We start from the raw sequence: 17,500 nt of genomic DNA, 5'->3' as shown, positions 1-17,500 counted from the left end.
TGTCTGTCTGTAACGGTCTGTACACCCGTCTCAGTTTCTCTTCGCTGCTGGGTCTTGCCAGAGCCATACTGTAGCTTTTAATTGTAACACAGAGACATCGTAAAGCAGCTGCTTCAGCTCAAAGTTAACCTATAACAGATAATGAAACGCAAATGCTCTTTGAATTGAGAGGGAGGAGAAATGTCATCTCTGGCTGCAGTGGTGATCTGCTTAAAACCACTTAACCCCTATACTTAGTTGACCGGAATCCCCCAGGGCTCTATACTGGCCCCGCTCCCGTTTTCGCTCTAATCTATTTTCTGCAAAAATAGTCGATCTACGTGTTGCAATGCAACGCATTGTAGATCGGTTGTAGATCGGTTGATAGGTGTTTTTGCCCCACAATAGGGACGCTAGGGTTCATGTGGTTAAGCTTTCCTCCACCAATCAACATCAGCACAGATAATGGTTCTTAAAGTGGGGTCCAGGCACACTCAGGGTTCCTTGAAGGGGTTCCAAATGGACCCTTACAGGTCTGTAACTCTGAGAGTGTACAAAAGTACAGTCTTTTGTACTTAAAATACATTACACTCTTAGAGTTGTGGGGGGAGGGAGTTTGAGAACCATAGGCTGAACGAGATGAAAGCTCTTCTATTGACCTCCCCCAGATCAGACACATTTCGACTTTTGAATTCTCATAGGCTACTTTACATAGACATATAAAGGTAGACGCCTCCTCTGGCTCTAAAGCGTGTGTATGGCGGACGCACTTCCGCTTCTGGGGGGCAGCTGGAAATTCCCGCATATGTCACAGAAGGGGGCGTTCAGTAGGCCAATGAGAGGCAGGTGGGGGCGGGACAACTAGATTCTGACAAGTCCTGGAAAAGACGCGTTGTGATTGGCCAGTAGTCAACGCGCTGTGATTGGCCAGTGCCCGTGCCCCCCGGAAATATGGCGGGCACCATACCAAGCACGTCGCTCCAATGAACTGCAGAGGCCAATGAGGTATCTAGGTTTCTATATCTGTGCTACTTTAGGGTGACAGAATCTACTACAGGATAATGGGAGGTGCCGCACTGTCCATACCAGTGTTGATTTTGTCGACAAAAACTATGACGAAAAATGTTCGTCGACCACCTTTTTTCACTGACGAAAACTAAACAAAAAAAAACTAAATAAAAACTAAGCTACGATGACTAAAACTAAGACTAAATGTAGTGAAAATTTCGTCAACAAAAGAAAACTAGACTAAAATGTTAGTGAGGGACTAGTGGAGAAGAGATCCAGTAGAACTAAAAGACAAGTCATTTTATGTTTGGTTGCGCTTGGGTGTTGCGCTCTGAAAATAGCAGACCTACAAGCTCACAACGCGTCGCGCTGCGACGCGTTGTGAGCTTGTAGATCGGCTATTTTCAGCATGCAACCAAGTGTAAAATCAGCCATTATGACGCCATCAAGGCACCGCCAGAATATATTTTAGTCGACTAAATCAACTGTAGATTTAGTCGACTAAATTCTTATGTGATTTAGTCAACTTAAACTAGACTAAAACTAAAACCTTTCAGGTGACTCAAATATGACAAAAACTAAATAGACGTTTATTCAAAAGACTATGACTAAAACTAAATCAAAATTTGCTGTCAAAATCAACACTGGTCCATACCATGTGCTGTAGCAGGGTATTATAAGAGTATGTGGCCCTTTTTCCTTAGGTGTGTGTGTGTGTGTGGGGGGGGGGGGGGTTGCTGATGTCTTTTGTTCTGTGAGGAAGATGTAGTTTCTTTTTCTTTTGTCATTTGGATTCAAATTAACAATGACATTATTGGACGCGTGCTTCGAATCTGCGGCTACCGAGACGGGGTCAATAACAGGTCACCGTCATGTATCACATCCCCTTTATGCAATACGTGCTCACGCATGCCACAGTCACATCACAGTTCATGGACGCGGAATCGAAAACTACTTTGCAGACAGCATGGATTTTTGAGAATAGATTAGTGTTAACGGGCCTGCATACAATAGTAACGTATGGATGTCCCTCCAGAATTCATTGAAATTGATGTGTTATTTATAGGATTTCCTTCGTTATTCAAGGTTATGTTGTTTTTTTTCCTTTTGTTTTTTGTGACACATCATGCTAGAAAATACATTTACAAAGCAAGACGGACATTTAATGGCCTAACAACTAATTTAGCATTTTGTTTTTTTTAATTATGAGAATTGTTTTGCATTTTCCCTACAACAATACATAATGAGAAATAATGAAAAATAAATTGTGGTATACCTAAGATAACTAAAAGCTGAGTCTATAATAACCCATTAAAACCAGGAAAGCATCTGTGTCATTTTAGATTTTAACCACTTTAACCATTATTTTATATCATTTGGCTATTCAAAAATAGCAGATATACAAGCTCATAGCGCGTCACTTTGTGCCGCACTATGATCTTGTAGATCTGCTATTTAGAAGGCATTTGTAGAACCAGCCTCGAGGTCTTAATGGAATGATTTTATTGTGTCCTGAAGGGAACTCCCCTGGTAGACTTTAATCACTTGTTTCCATTCAGAGGTAACGCTCTGGGATTCAGCTGGCGACTGTAAACTTTACTGCTCTGCCTGTCTTTAGTTTTTTTTTATTGCAGCCTTTATTTACTGTCTGGAAGTTCATTCAGAGGATTGTATGCATTCATTTTTATATAGCATTGACTGGTGGGCGTATGTGGTTATATTGAATACCATTCAGTTTGAGCAGCAGAATGATGAGTCATATTCCACCAGTGGTGGAAAAAGTACTCAAATGTTTTACTTAAGTAAAAGTCTCAATACTGCAATGTAGAAGTATACTTTGTTAGTAAAAGTCTGGAATTCAAAATTAACTTGAAAATAGCAGATCTACAAGCTCACATTGCGACGCATTGTGGCGCGAATTTGTGACGCAAATTCTGACAACAACTCTGGCAACAAAATTGGAGCATTACATTGCACGATGCACAAATTGTCTTCTTTAAATAGACTATCATCTTATATAAACAAAATTGACACAAGGAATTGACACTCTCCCTTCTGCTAATTATAGGAAAATTAGAATCACAGAGATTTGTTGACAATAATAGCCTAGTAGAGAGAGGTGCGCACTGTGCGCCCTGGCCGTCTCCAGGAATCCATTGCAGCCTGTGCGCTCTTGCGGGTGGTTTTAGAATCCGCTGTGCGCTTTCCCAAAGGTGTGGGCAGAATAGCAATTATGAGGATATAGCAACAACACGCCCACGTGCACGCCTCCACCCGCAAATAACGGGGTTGGCATAATGGAGAACGGGTATAGCAGGTGCAGAATAGCGTTTAGGGACAGCGCCAGCTCCATTATCCGTATTTCACGGGTAATGGGTAGAAACTCACGGGTAATGGTTAACGGGTGCGGCTTTAGATTGGTCTGGAATAGAGCGATATGTGCTCCTGTTAGTGTTGGGTCATTCGTGAGTAATTAATTTATCTGAGTAATGATTTGTTCTTTTTGATGAATGACAACGAACTCGGTCACTTCCTCAAAAGTTCCTTGCTCAAGTCACTGAAATAAATTTTAGTTCCCATCACTACTGTAGCTCCTGTTTAAACTATAAGTACATTGTGATACCAATACTTTTGTACTTTTACTCAAGTACATTTTTTATTCCGGACTTTTACTTGTAACTATTTCTACATTGCCATATTGATACTTTTACTTAAGTAAAAAAGATTGTAGTACTTTTTCCACTACTGTAATTCCCATATTATCCCCTCTGGTATCCATCCGGGTCCGGAATAAGTAGACTTTCCTAGTCTTCTTGCTTGGAGACTGCTGAGTATCAGTTTTGACAGAAAAAACATTAAAATAACTTCTCTGGGACTCTGAGACTATGAGTCCCATATCAGTTAACATCGCTGTGTTTGAAGTGTTAGTCTGAAACCATGTGTTGAGTAATGGTGTTGTGAAGCGGTGCGATCAGAACTATTTTGCAGTCGCAGCTATAGCAGCTGAGTCAATGTGCTGTTTTTCATCACTAAATTGAGTACATCATTTTACACAATATTTTTTTTTCTACTGTTGCCTTTGACTGTCATCATCATCTGCAGTGGTGGAAAGTAACTAAGTACTGTACTTAAAGTTGTACAGTGCAAATTTAAAAAAAAAGATTTTTAGCAGCCTCTGCTGGTCATCATTACCGTCACTGCAGGCCATTCGTTTATTACCCAGAATTCCATTCGTTTTCACCGGAAGACGGAAGCGTTTCAAAAAGCGTTCTTTTAATTGTTTTATACAATCTGTGGATCGTTTCACTTAGCCAGTGGAGCTTTAGTTACGTAGCTGTGTAGCTGTGTTTTCTTTTTCTGTTTTTTTTCGTTCTTCAAATCATACAATCTCTTAAAATCAGCGTGAGTTTCCTTTTTGTTATTAGCGCGGTAGTTCCTGGCCAAACAGGAAACCGGTGCGGTAGTTCCTGGCCAAACAGGAAACCGGTGCATTTCCGCTTCCATTTTCCGGCCAGATGACGTCATTTTCGCGGCAAAGTCCCCCCCGACACCGTTCAATAGAAAATATATAAATAAAAGGCTTTCGGGGGTGAAATTCATGGAGTGGGTGTTGTGAAACATTTGCCACTCACAAAAGATATACAATTTAACTTTAGTTTTATTGAAAAAGGTACCTAGCATTACTTTAAGTACAATGTTGAGGTATTTGTACTTTACTTGAGTATTTCCAATTTCCAATACTTTTACTTCTACTCCATTACATCTCAGAGGCAAATATTGTACTTTTACTCCACTACAACTATTTGAAAACTTTAGTTACTAGTTACTTTTCAAATATAAATTATGATATTATGAAACATACATTAACCACTTCAGCCCTATTTTATTACATAGGCTATTTTCTAACATTTTAGTGCTTTTACTTTTGGTACTTTAAGTACATTTTGATGGCAATACTTTTGTACTTTTACTCAAGTCAATTTTGAATTCTGGACTTTTACTTGTAACAGAGTATTTCTATATTGCAGTATTGGTACTTCTTTGAGTACTTTTTCCACCACTGGTCATCTGTAATATGGCTGAATGCCAATGGGTACTGACTGAATGGGTATCCAAACTAATCTGTTTCTCCATCCATCCATCCATCTATAGGTGGTCTATAAGAAGGCTGTCATGGCCGTCGGGTCTCTGACGATCAATGAGGAGCGTTCTGAGGTCATCGATTTCTCCGTCCCGTTCGTGGAAACCGGTATCAGCGTCATGGTTGCCCGTAGCAATGGAACCGTCTCCCCGTCTGCTTTCCTTGGTAACCATCACCGCCTCTTATCTTAACCCCTTGCTTGATTGTTTGTTTTCTGTGTGTGTGTGTGTGTGTGTGTGTGTGTGTGTGTGTGTGTGTGTGTGTGTGTGTGTGTGTGTGTGTGTGTGTGTGTGTGTGTGTGTGTGTGTGTGTGTGTGTGTGTGTGTGTGTCTGTGTCTGTGTGAGTGCGACATGTGTGTCAGTGCATGGCGGGGAAAGTTTTTGGAGTTTGAAGTAGCAATGAAATGTATAGAAACACTCTTAGAAGTAATCCTGTATTCAAAATTGTACTTCGGTATGAGTACAAAGGTATTAGGTATTAGGTATAAAAATAAAGAACCAAATGTAAAAGGTAATCATGCAGAATGGCCCTTTTGAAAATCACATTATTGGATTGTAAAGATGGGGGTGATTTTAATTATTTTATTTGGCGCTGAGTAGCTTAATCTATAATAATAGTTAGGAGTGTCCAAATTAACGCAATAATATATAAACACAACATAACTTTATTGCCATTAATTATTGTATTGTGCATTACTGCAAAACATAATAAATATAGCTGCAAGCAGCGATAGTGGGGGCCAAGCAGTGAGCACAACATTCCATAGCGACAGCAAGTGGTCAATCTGCTTGGTGTGAAGCCAGAGCATGACACCACTCACATCTGATTGGTTGCTACTTTTTTGTGTGATATTAACCACTTGAACCCTAACATCTCTAATCTGGGAATGTCATAATACTGTAGGTGAACATTTCGTCAGCAGATAGCAGATCTACAAGCTTAAATATTGGCTATTTTTGGTGAAGAGATTTTTTGTTGAATGAAAAAGGTAGGGGACCAAGTATAGGCCGCTAAGGTACCCCGGTCAACAAAGTATATAGGGTTTAAGTGGTTAAAGGAGACCAAATTAGCCTGCTCTCTCTACATTCCTTCACCAGACACAATTACTACACATTGAGGTACAAAGGTGGCGCTGTTTCTCCCATTTGAATACATAATGAGATATTAGATATGACATGGCAAAATGTCTTGTAATACAAATAAAGCACAAAGAAATTGATTTAATGTCATAAAGCCTGCTTCCCTCGGCATTCAGGAGAAAATGGTGTGTGTGTGTGTGTGTGTGTGTGTGTGTGTGTGTGTGTGTGTGTGTGTGCGTGTGCGTGTGCGTGTATGTGCGTGTGTGTGTGGTGTGCGCAGCCCCATGTCAAACAGAGGAGACAAAAACCCAATTCTGTTACACAGCTATCAATACTTCTAGAGATGTTTGGCTCTCCTGTTTCTACACAGTAAAACCGTCAGCGCAACCCCCATGGGTCCATTTGGTTACATCTGTACATTCTTAAAGTAAATGAACACTCAGGATTTTACAGTGTACTTGGCTCTACTGTTTCAACTTGGCAGGAATACTTTTTTTTTCATTGGAGACTCTAGTAGCCTGAATAGCCTGAATAAACACATTAATAAACACATTATGTGTATAATATTATTATACAAGTATTATTATACAAGTTTTATTATTATTATTACATTTGTATTATTATGACTAATCAGTCATATTCATGTTGCCTACACAGCACCTACATGCAGTGACGTCTTCATACCAACAAATGAGAGCGTGTGCAAACGCACATGAAAGCACACAAACATATAGGGTTTGAACAACTTACAGTACACTTCTGAAAGCAAACAGACAAAGGCTTTGTTTTCGCGGGTGCGAACTTGCGCACGCACACACACACACACACACACACACACACACACACACGCACGCACGCACACACACACACACACACACACACACACACACACACTCACACACACACACACACACACACACACACACACACACACACACACACACACACACACACACACACACACACACACACACACACACACACACACACACACACACACTGACATATATGTAGCATGCAGTTATTACTGTAAGAGCCGTAATTATAAGGACTTAGCACAGAAAACCCCATAAAAACGGCTGCTTGCCAATACACGCAGAGTGCACACACACACACGCGCGCGCGCACACGCCCATGCACACATGCCATGGCTCTGAGCCAGCAGTGTTCTCCCATACATTAAAGCAGGGTTTAATCTTTGCAGGAGCACTGTGAGCACAGAGGGAGGACAGGAGTGCTGACACCATGGCTTCTATACGCCTACTCACCCTGTCAAACACAATCTCTGTGTGTGTGTGTGTGTGTGTGTGTGTGTGTGTGTGTGTGTGTGTGTGTGTGTGCGCGCGTGTGCGTGTGTGTGTGTGTACTCTGCTGTGCTCTTTCATGACGTGCGTGTGCAAACTACAGTATTTGTTCATTCACTCATGGAGAGAATAGGAGTAACTAAGAATGATAGAAATGAATCACTTGAACGCCAGCGTCCATATTCTGGGGGGAATATTAGCCAAAAATAGCCAATGTACAAGTTCACAACGTGTCACAACGTGTCACCAAGTGTCACAACGCGTCACAGCGCGTCACAACACGCCATTATGTGTCATGTTGTAGGCTTGTATATTGCCTATTTTTGGTGAAGAGAATTACAGTCCAGTTTACTAATGGTTTAAGTGGTTAAACAGAAGATATTAACCTTTCACTCAGTATTCTTGCTTATGTCTGTAGTTGTGTTAAAAGGACAATATGGGTGGTTCTGGCATGTTTAGCTCATTGACCACAACATTACTGCAGACCTTTTTCCAAAGATTACCATGGTTTGTTAAATTATAGAGCAGTGGTTCTAAAACCTTTAAATTTGAAGGACCAGCTTAACTCAGTTGTACCGTCCCAGAGTTACAGACCTGTAAGGGTCCATTTAGAACCCCCACAAGGAACTCTTAGGGTCCCTGGACCCTATTTTGAGAACCACTGTTATAGAGGAATCCATTGGATTCACTCAATTTTAGTATGGTATGAAAATCAACTTGCAGGGACTTGCAACCTTCTTAAGATAGGCAATCCAACACCTAAATATAACTGCAGTTTGTTTTTGTCATTATCATTTTAATGCATTTTAAAGCACAGATTGATTTGATAAGTGTAGCTGAGAATAGGTCCTGGAGAGATATTGATTTATGAGCAGTATCATCCATGACTTATTAACCGAGCAATTGTGTTTGACTCAATTATTCAGGTAAGTTCAGAAATGTTAATAATATTGGAGATTAAATGTAAACAAACATGAACATGGTCTTTGTTTATGTACAATATATGGCCAAAGCTGTGAACAGACAAGTAGTCAATATGGTCTTTGGATTTACAATCTTCCCCATCTTTGTCCCTCTGTCTTCTGTCTGTCCTCCTTATCTCTGTCTCTCTGTCTCGCTCTTTGTCTCACAGAGCCTTTCAGTGCATCAGTGTGGGTGATGATGTTTGTAATGTTGCTGCTGGTCACTGCAATGGCCGTCTTCATGTTTGAGTATATCAGTCCTCTAGGCTTCAACAGAAACCTTGCACAGGGCAGAGGTAAGAATGAACGCACGCACACACACACGCACACGCACACACACACACACACACACACACACACACACACACGCACACACACACGCGCACACACACGCGCACACACACGCGCGCGCGCGCGCGCGCGCACGCGCGCGCACACAAAGACAAAGACAAACACAATTCACACCTGAATTCCTAACGTCAGCAGATACTGTAATATTCTTCCAAATGGATCCACCATGCCATGTGTTTATCTTAGCATAATGTAATCATATACTTGATGAAACAAGCATTAAAATCTGCTAATCGAGAGACTAAACTAACTTCATTCAGTCCCCAATACGTTATCCTTAAACAACTACCTTCCACAAATCACTACATCTTCCTTCTATCTTAAAGTTGATATTTAACCACATGAACGCAAACATGCTGTCAAAATAAACAATCTACAAGCTCACAACGTGTTGTTTGGTTGGTGTTCACGTTGGGATGACAACCCCCTTAGCTGTGGGCTGGACTGAGTTATTGTTTTATTAAACGGCTACCAGAACATTATAGACACAAGATCCCAATTAACCCCTTAAGTGCTATTTTAAAGATTCAAAAATATTCTTGAAAAGATTTTGAAAAATGTCTAAAAACCTTCAGAAATTCTGGAAAAGTTTTCTTTTCTTTCTTCTTTTGTATTTATTTATTTATTTTTTGGACAATAATCGTCTATAATGACATGCCCTAAATAGGGACACCAGATTGAAAGTGGTTAGATAATAGTAATGAAAACACCACCAACAACAATACTTTGCAATGACAATTTGTACAAGACATTAAGGCTGCTGCACAAAAATAGGCAGTTGCTATGCAATATTTATATTCGGATTTCCTTCTTCAAGTTCATCAGTCTGTTCATCTGACACCGGCATAGAAATTTCATAATCAGATGCAACATTTTTAGATGTTGCTATTTAGACAGATGCTATGTTTGATGTTCATCTACTATAATTAGGCCTACCTTATAGCACTTAATTATTTGATTGGCATTCTATTTACTTACACTCTTAACCTGTTTTTGGTTGACTATGATACACGCTATTCACTCTGATCCTGCAGTTTGTAAGTCGCTCTAGATAAGTGTGTCTGCTAAATGCCTAAATTGTAAGTTGTTTAATGGAACTTTGTGCTAATTGCATCACTGTCGTGGCAATAGTAACAGTGAAGAAAGTCTTGTTCATTCATTCATCCATTCCTTTCTCCCTGCTCATACTCTGTCCATCTCTACTATTCTAATCTGTCCCTTTTTTGCCCCTGCCCTCTCCTAGACCCCCACGGCCCTTCATTCACCATGGGTAAAGCCGTGTGGCTGCTCTGGGGTCTGGTCTTCAACAACTCTGTGCCTGTGCAGAACCCCAAAGGAACCACCAGTAAGTTCATTGTGTCGGTGTGGGCCTTCTTCGCTGTCATCTTCTTGGCCTCCTACACTGCCAACCTGGCCGCCTTCATGATCCAGGAGGAGTTTGTCGACCAAGTCACCGGGTTGTCCGACAACAAGGTAATGAGAAAATCAAAGGGGGAGGTGGTTGGTTCTCCGATTTGTCGGTTTGTTTGAGTTGAGTGGGAAACGGACTTAGTTTGTCAGTTTGTCAGTTGGTTAGTCGCTCTGGTGCTTTAGTGCTGTTTAGTTTAAGGACACAAGCCTTAAACTAAACAGTGTTGTTCTGCTGCTGACTATACTTACTGGTAACCGTGAATGTATATTTGATAGTATGATCTTAACACAGGCTTAACTCGCCCTGAAACTGAATTTACCTATGCCTATGACCTTGGCTGTATGCTATTTTGTATTTTTGTAGCAAACCCGATAGAATAGAATAAATCTTCCAGTGCTTTGTGTCCACAAATGCAGTCTCCTATTCCTTGTCCAGTAAGCAGGTGCATACAGATACTGTAAGTCACTGGATATGGCATGTTAGATCATCAGCCATCGGTATGCAGTTTAGCTACAGTAGCTCTGGCAGATACTTTGTCCACACACAGACAAACAACATCACAGGAGTGGTTTATTTAAATTGTATTTTAATGTGGATTTATGGTTTAGATGTTGGCGGTCGGTTTTCACTTTACAGTCTGCTTTTAAAATCTAGTACCATCAGTGTGCCAGTCCGTTGTTGTTTTATGTACAGTACTGCCACACATACTCTCTGGGAATTATTAGAAACTACCAGTTTCCAAGTCGGAAAAGGACTTTGGGAAGCTGTGCTACATTCCTGTAGCGCAGGATTCCTGAGCAAAGTTGCAGAATTTTCCGTTTTTTCCCTGGAGCGCATGAAGGCAGACTGATATTATCGACGTCAGTGATTCCATACCATTTAGCATGTGTTGTTTATGAATATATGCCATCTATCTATGTCTGTCTATCTATCTGTCTGTCTATCTCTCTATTTCTATCTCTCTGTCCCATGGCCATTCTAATTCGTGACATGTCCATTCTAACCATGCTCTCTCTCTCAGCTGTCCCTTGCTTTGAGTTGTGTTATGTTTGACATTGCGACAAGAGACAGACAGTGGAGTTGAACCCAGGCCCATGGCGGCGGGGTTTCCCCAGTGACTCCAGTTTCCAGGCAGACGGTGATGAGGGCCACATGACGCTGTGAGAGCTGGGCCCTTCAACGCTCTCCCTGTTTTCTTGTTTTCAAAGGCCCCTGAGGGCCCAAGTGGGACCCAGTGTATATATGCTTCCACTGTGGATGGTGTTGGTCGCGACAAACACGTGCACACGGACACGCATGCACACGCAAACAAACAGACACACGCACACACACACACACACACACACACACACACACACACACACACACACGCACACACGCACACACGCACACACACACACACACGCACACACGCACAGACGCAGTGAGCAGAAAAGTAGGTGGAGAAGGGCATGGGGAGATGCAAAAGTAAGGATGACAGACAGAAGAGAGGTGGAGGAGAGGACGAAGGAGAACAGATGGTGAGCGCCAAGGAAAGGAGGAGGTACAAGGACAGGAAGGAAGAGACGGAGAGAAAGAGCGTGTCCTTCTGGAAAACGAGTGAAGAGTGGGAAGGGTGGATGGATGCTGGTGGGAAGAGAGGAAAGGGTGGAGGGTGGAGGGTGAGGGAAACAAGATTAAAGCAGATGCAAAAGTTGTTACAGAGACAGAGACAGGAGGAAAGTGGGAAGGAGAGAGAGAAAGAGAAAGAGAGAGAGAGTGTATAGTGACAGATGCCGTAGCTGAGTAGGTAAACAGGCCACCTGGGAATCGCAAGGTCACTGGTTTGACCCTCAGCTCGCCCAGTCTGTGAGTCGAAGTGTCCCTGAGCAAGACACTTAACCCCTAGCTCCCCCATGCGCTCATCGGAGCAGCCATCTGCTGGGTGCATGCATACAAGTAATCCCCCCAGGCACCAGTAAATAATCCCTTTCCCTACACTCCCTTTCCCCTAAATAATCTTTGACACCATCTTGCTTACCAATGCTGGACACAAAGGTGACATTTAAGAACATCGCGCTACTTTGGGATTACTCTCAGTCAGATGTGTGTTTACTTTATTTTGAGCTAACCTTTCATTGAGCCTAAACTAGACATAAGATAAGAGAGATAAGATATACAAGCTCATATGGAGACACTGACTGACAGCTGGCCACCAAATGCCAAAGTAAATGTGTCATCTCAGTAAATGTCCCGTTGAGACACTCTGTATTGATGTTTACTCTGCATTGACACCTCATCAGTACAAAGAGGCTGTCTGCGGATAGAGACATCAAAGATAAGAGATATTTTATTTCACACTGAGGGACAGATAGAGACCCCTTTTTTGCACCTGCCATTGAAGTTTCCAGTACAGATACAAGATGTATATAGATAGTGTATCGATAACCAGGGATTTTGAGGAACGGCGCCACCTGTTGCCTGTCTGCAGCCCCTGAATCGCTAGACGCACCCAAACATTCTACGTTGCGATCACTTGTTTACTCAGTTAGAAGTCGGCCACGTTTAGACGACAACGGTCGCTAGAGAAAACGGCAAAGTCCTGTTGCGTTCTCACTTTCTATTCTGCGTTTGGACTGTAGTGTGCATGCCAGGTGGCTAGGTGGCGGTGACGTGCTGCCAGATAGACCAGTCACGCATGCGTAGTAACCACTTCCGTTCTACTTCCTGCCGCAGCTGTTTGTTTACATACACCAATGCAGTGTGGTTCTACGCAGGGTTGCCATGTCCGCTTATTATAAGCGACTTTGGGCTTGTTTTTCCTGTAAAGTTGCTAGTAAATAATGGTAGTTGTGTTTTTTTGGGCTTGTTTTTAAAGTGCACAGTAGTTGTGTTTTTTTTATTTTTTATTATTATTATTGTTTAAACAGTCCTCAAACATGTGCATGTCAAATTATTGAATATCTCCGCAGACCCCATCTGAATTAAACGTTTTCTTTTCAAGATCTTTTTGAAAATAGCAGATCTATAAGCTCACAACGCGTCGCGAATGCGTGAAACGCGTGAGCTTGTAGATTGGCTATTTTCAAATAGCCAAAGTACAGAATAGGTTTAAAGTGCTCATGTAGCCAAGTCGCTTCTTTTGGGCTTGTTTTCATAGAACTGGCTGCTTATTTCTCTCTCAAAATCTGGCAACAGTGGTTCTACAGCCAGAGCCGACGTGAACCATGACATCACACGTTTTGCAGATTCCCTCGTATTCCATGTTTACATGGAGACGCGATGCAGAGCGTTTTTCAAAGATCTCCACTCTAGAAGTAGCCTGGCTCCACCCCCTGAATCGCTAGCCTCGCATTCAGGGTCAGGTGACGCTGTCGAAGGCGGGCTTTTCTCGGTTGAAAATCTGTACGACGAATAATCCGGGATAATCCAGTATGAACCAATCGCCAAAGACTCCAACTTTGGCCACGCCCCCATCTCAGAAAACGGCTGCACTGAGAGGGCTTTCAGACTGAATAATGGAGTGAAACTAAATGAACATTCAGGCTGAGTGTCAGGCTACTCTAGAAGGGCTTTTCACTTTGCTGCGTTTTTTGACCCCCGATAACGCCGTTGCCGTCTAAACGGAACTTACGGAAGGCACATCTGATATTTTATTTTGCTGTATCCTCTAGAGACCGTTGTCGTCTAAACGGAGCCTAACAGGGCCAATCAACATCCTTTGAATGCAATGATGGAAGTAAGTGAGACAGTTCAAAACAACAATGGCAGCAGTAACATTAACGGATAGAATTGATGTTCCTATTGAAGCAGATTTGAAAAGACTGCCATGGGAATAAGGAAGAGAAGGAAAATGGAAATTCAGGTTCTGTGTCAAATTATTATTTGAAGTCGAATAGCCTGACATTAGCCAGTCAATGAACTAATCACTGAGGACTCCCTCTTCGACATCTCTCTCATTTCAGAATACGGCTGTAATGGAGCAAAAGTGAAACGAAATTCAGTGGTGGAAAATGTACTAAGTGCATTTTACTCAAGTACAATTTTGAGGTACTTTTGCTTCCCTTGAGCATTTTTGTTTGTCAATACTTCATATTTCTACCCCACCTCATCTCAGAGGCTAATATAGTACTTTTTAGTCACTACAATGTTTTGAAAACTTTACTCACTTACAAAATAGCAGTTCTACAAGCTCACAATGCATCACACTGTGCCGTGTTGTGAGCTTGTGGATCTGATATTCTTGAATAAGGTTAACACATTTCGAAAAAAAAACTTGAGTACTTTTACTTTGGTACTTTAAGTATTCATGGCAAAACTTTTGTACTTTTACTCAAGTAACATTTTGAATACAGAACTTTGACTAGTAACAGAGTAACTTTATGTTGTGATATTGCTATTTTTTACTTAAGTAAAAATGACCAGGCCAAGCCACCTGTGCAGAGTTTGGTATAGCCACTTGAACCCCAGCATCCCTGTTCTGGGGGGAACATTTGCCAAAAATAGCCGATCTACAAGCTCACAACGCATCGCGTCGCGATGTGTTGTGAGCTTGTGGATCTGCTATTTTTGCGATGAGATTTGGGTGTAGATGGAAAAAAGCGCTCCAAGTACAGTTGCAACTCAGGTCTGCTCAGGTTTGACTAAGAATAGAGGTTTTAAGTGTTTTTGAAAAAAGGGTTCCCGTCACTCTTGTGTGTCTTTGTTGTTAACAAGGGTTGTTTCACTTTGAGTTTGCCAGCCCGATGCATCAATGTCAGAGCCATAACGCAATAAAAGCCCTCTCAGGTGCTTTGTTAAACAGCACAAAGGTCAAGATGTCTCCATCTGCCACTTTACATTCAACAAAATGGAACTCTTGAAAACACTTCTATCCCACCACTCCACTTTTACCAGACACATTATTGTCGTATATCATTTCTGTGTAAGGCAGGCAAGGCTAGGCCAAAGCATGTAAAACAAGGCCATTCAAAGTGCTTTACATAAAACATGAATCATTAAGACATAAAGACACAGAGCGAGAAATGCAACAAAAAGTTTTAAAAAAAGTACAAATTAGCACAGAAAAATAAGAATGAAATGACATTGCAGATGATTAAAACCCTCAGTAAAAGGCAGCGGCAAACAGAAGCCTTTAGCTTTGATTTTAAAGAACTGAGAGTCGGAGCAGACCTGCAGTTTTGTGGGAGTTTGTTCCATATAATGTGGTGCATAAAAAACGGAACACTGCTTCTCTTCTGGGGACAGAAAGCAGACCTGTCCCAGACGACCTGAGAGCTCTGGATGGTTCATGATGTAGTAATAGATCAGAAATATATGTTTTGGGCCTCAAACCACTCAATGCTTCCGCCTGGATAAACCAAACATAGACCACTAATTCAAAGCAGAGTCCCCCCTTAGCCAGGAGAGATGTTAGGCTTCCGGTCTTCAGGCGGGACCGCTACGTCTGTCCCACCAGGCAGGCCCCGTCTAGCATAAGAAAAGGCCAGTCAAACAAGCAGCTCTTGAGTGTCCGCTTGGGACCTGTCCTTACATCCGGCCTCCATTAGCTCCGGAGGACATGCTGCTCTGTATTCTCAACAACACGGGGAGCAGAGCACGTTCCAGTGCACAAGTTAACTTTTATCCCTTGTTTTCCCTTTTTTACGGTTGAAAATGGAGCGATTTTTGTGCTATTTTTAATTTATCCAGATCGCGTCGTGATGCGACGCGTTGTGAGCTTGTAGATCTGCTATTTTCAAACATTTTAGTACTTTTTTAGTATAAGTATATTTTAATGCCAATACTTTTGTACTTTTACTCAAGTACATTTTTAATTCTGGACTTTAACTTGTAACAGAGTACTTCTACATTGCAGTATTAGATACTTTTACTTAAGTAAAACATTTGAGTACTTTTTCCAACACTGCTGGAGACAGATCGGTTCGTCTCGTATTGGCACTGCGATCAACACGCCCCGGTGTAAAATGGGGTTCAAGGCGAAGATTCCATGGATAATGACACCCAGGAGAGCTGAGCATGCATGAGAAATAACGGAGGAGAACACGCTGTCCCCATCGAGATGAGCGTGAAATGTTCCGAAACAGGCACACGGCAAGATGTGTGGTCGTGTGGGTTTAGATCCACCCGACCCACATCCGTCGTATTCCCACGTGTCCTCCTCCTCCTCCGCTGTCACTCAGTTAGACGCTCATTGGAACTTGGACCTCCACCAGGTCCAAGGACACGGTCACCTTTCACTGAGGGGACTGTGCAGCGGTGGGAAAAAGTACTCAAAATGTTTTACTTAAGTAAAAGTATCAATACTGCAATGTAGAAGCACTCTGTTACAAATAAAAGTCTGGAATTCAAAATGTACTTGCGTAAAAGTACAAGAGTATTGGTATCAAAATGTACTGAAAGTACCAAAAGTAAAAGTACAAAAATGTTTGAAAATAGCAGATCTACAAGCTCACAACGCGTCGCATCGCGACGCGTTGTGAGCTTGTAGATCGGCTATTTTCAAATAGCCTCCGAATAAAATAGGGCTAAAGTGGTTAATGTATGTTTTATAATGTAATCATTTATATCCGCAAAGTAACTAGCAACTAAAGTTTTCAAATAATTGTAGTGGAGTAAAAGTGCAATATTTGCCTCTGAGATGTAGTGGCGTAGAAGTAAAAGTATAGACAATTGGAAATACTCCAGTAAAGTGAAAGTGCCTTAAAATTGTACTTAAGTACAGTACTTGAGTAAATGTACTTAGTTACTTTACACCACTGGTACTGTACAAAGAGAGACGGACAGACGGAGAGACCCACTGTCCACACTCAGACATACAGTACAGGCAGGCAGAGTGACAAGCAGACCGGAGCCCAATTTATACTCACTTGTCAAAAATAACAGATTTTCAATGCTAGCAATGTGACAGAATTGGAAAATAAGTTATTTTCAGTTATCGCCGTGTGACTGAGTATAAATTAGGGTTGACAGTTGTACGGATTGAAACATACTGTACATATACATCCTCCCTGCACATAGAGTACACACGTATACAGTACACACACACTAACCCTCCCAGGACATGTATAGTAGTACACACTTATTCCTGTTTGTTTCCCTCTTGCACAGATCTGCATGTACAGCAGTCACATATACTGTATACAGATGATGCAACAGACGGACACACATTATATATATACCCCCCCCCCCCACCCCCCCACCCACACACACACACACACACACACACACACACACACACACAGAGCCCCCCTTCATTGCCGACGTACATGTATACACACACACA

General features: G+C 41.8%; 1 protein-coding gene across 1 annotated transcript in view; it reads left to right on the top strand.

Moving 5' to 3' along the window:
* grin2aa (glutamate receptor, ionotropic, N-methyl D-aspartate 2A, a) overlaps positions 1-17,500 on the top strand; it is a gene marked incomplete at both ends in the record, with an annotated part of 234,844 nt that overhangs the window by 192,246 nt on the left and 25,098 nt on the right. The window contains 3 exons of the mRNA XM_084071329.1: positions 5,140-5,293; positions 8,645-8,770; positions 10,069-10,298. Of these exons, the coding sequence (XP_083927455.1) occupies positions 5,140-5,293; positions 8,645-8,770; positions 10,069-10,298 (510 nt within the window). The remainder of the gene's footprint in view (positions 1-5,139; positions 5,294-8,644; positions 8,771-10,068; positions 10,299-17,500) is intronic.

Source organism: Gymnoscopelus microlampas, assembly GCF_963454915.1.
Source record: "Gymnoscopelus microlampas genome assembly, chromosome: 11".
Classification (NCBI taxonomy): Eukaryota; Metazoa; Chordata; class Actinopteri; order Myctophiformes; family Myctophidae; genus Gymnoscopelus; species Gymnoscopelus microlampas.
This window is presented reverse-complemented; position numbering and strand designations above follow the sequence as displayed.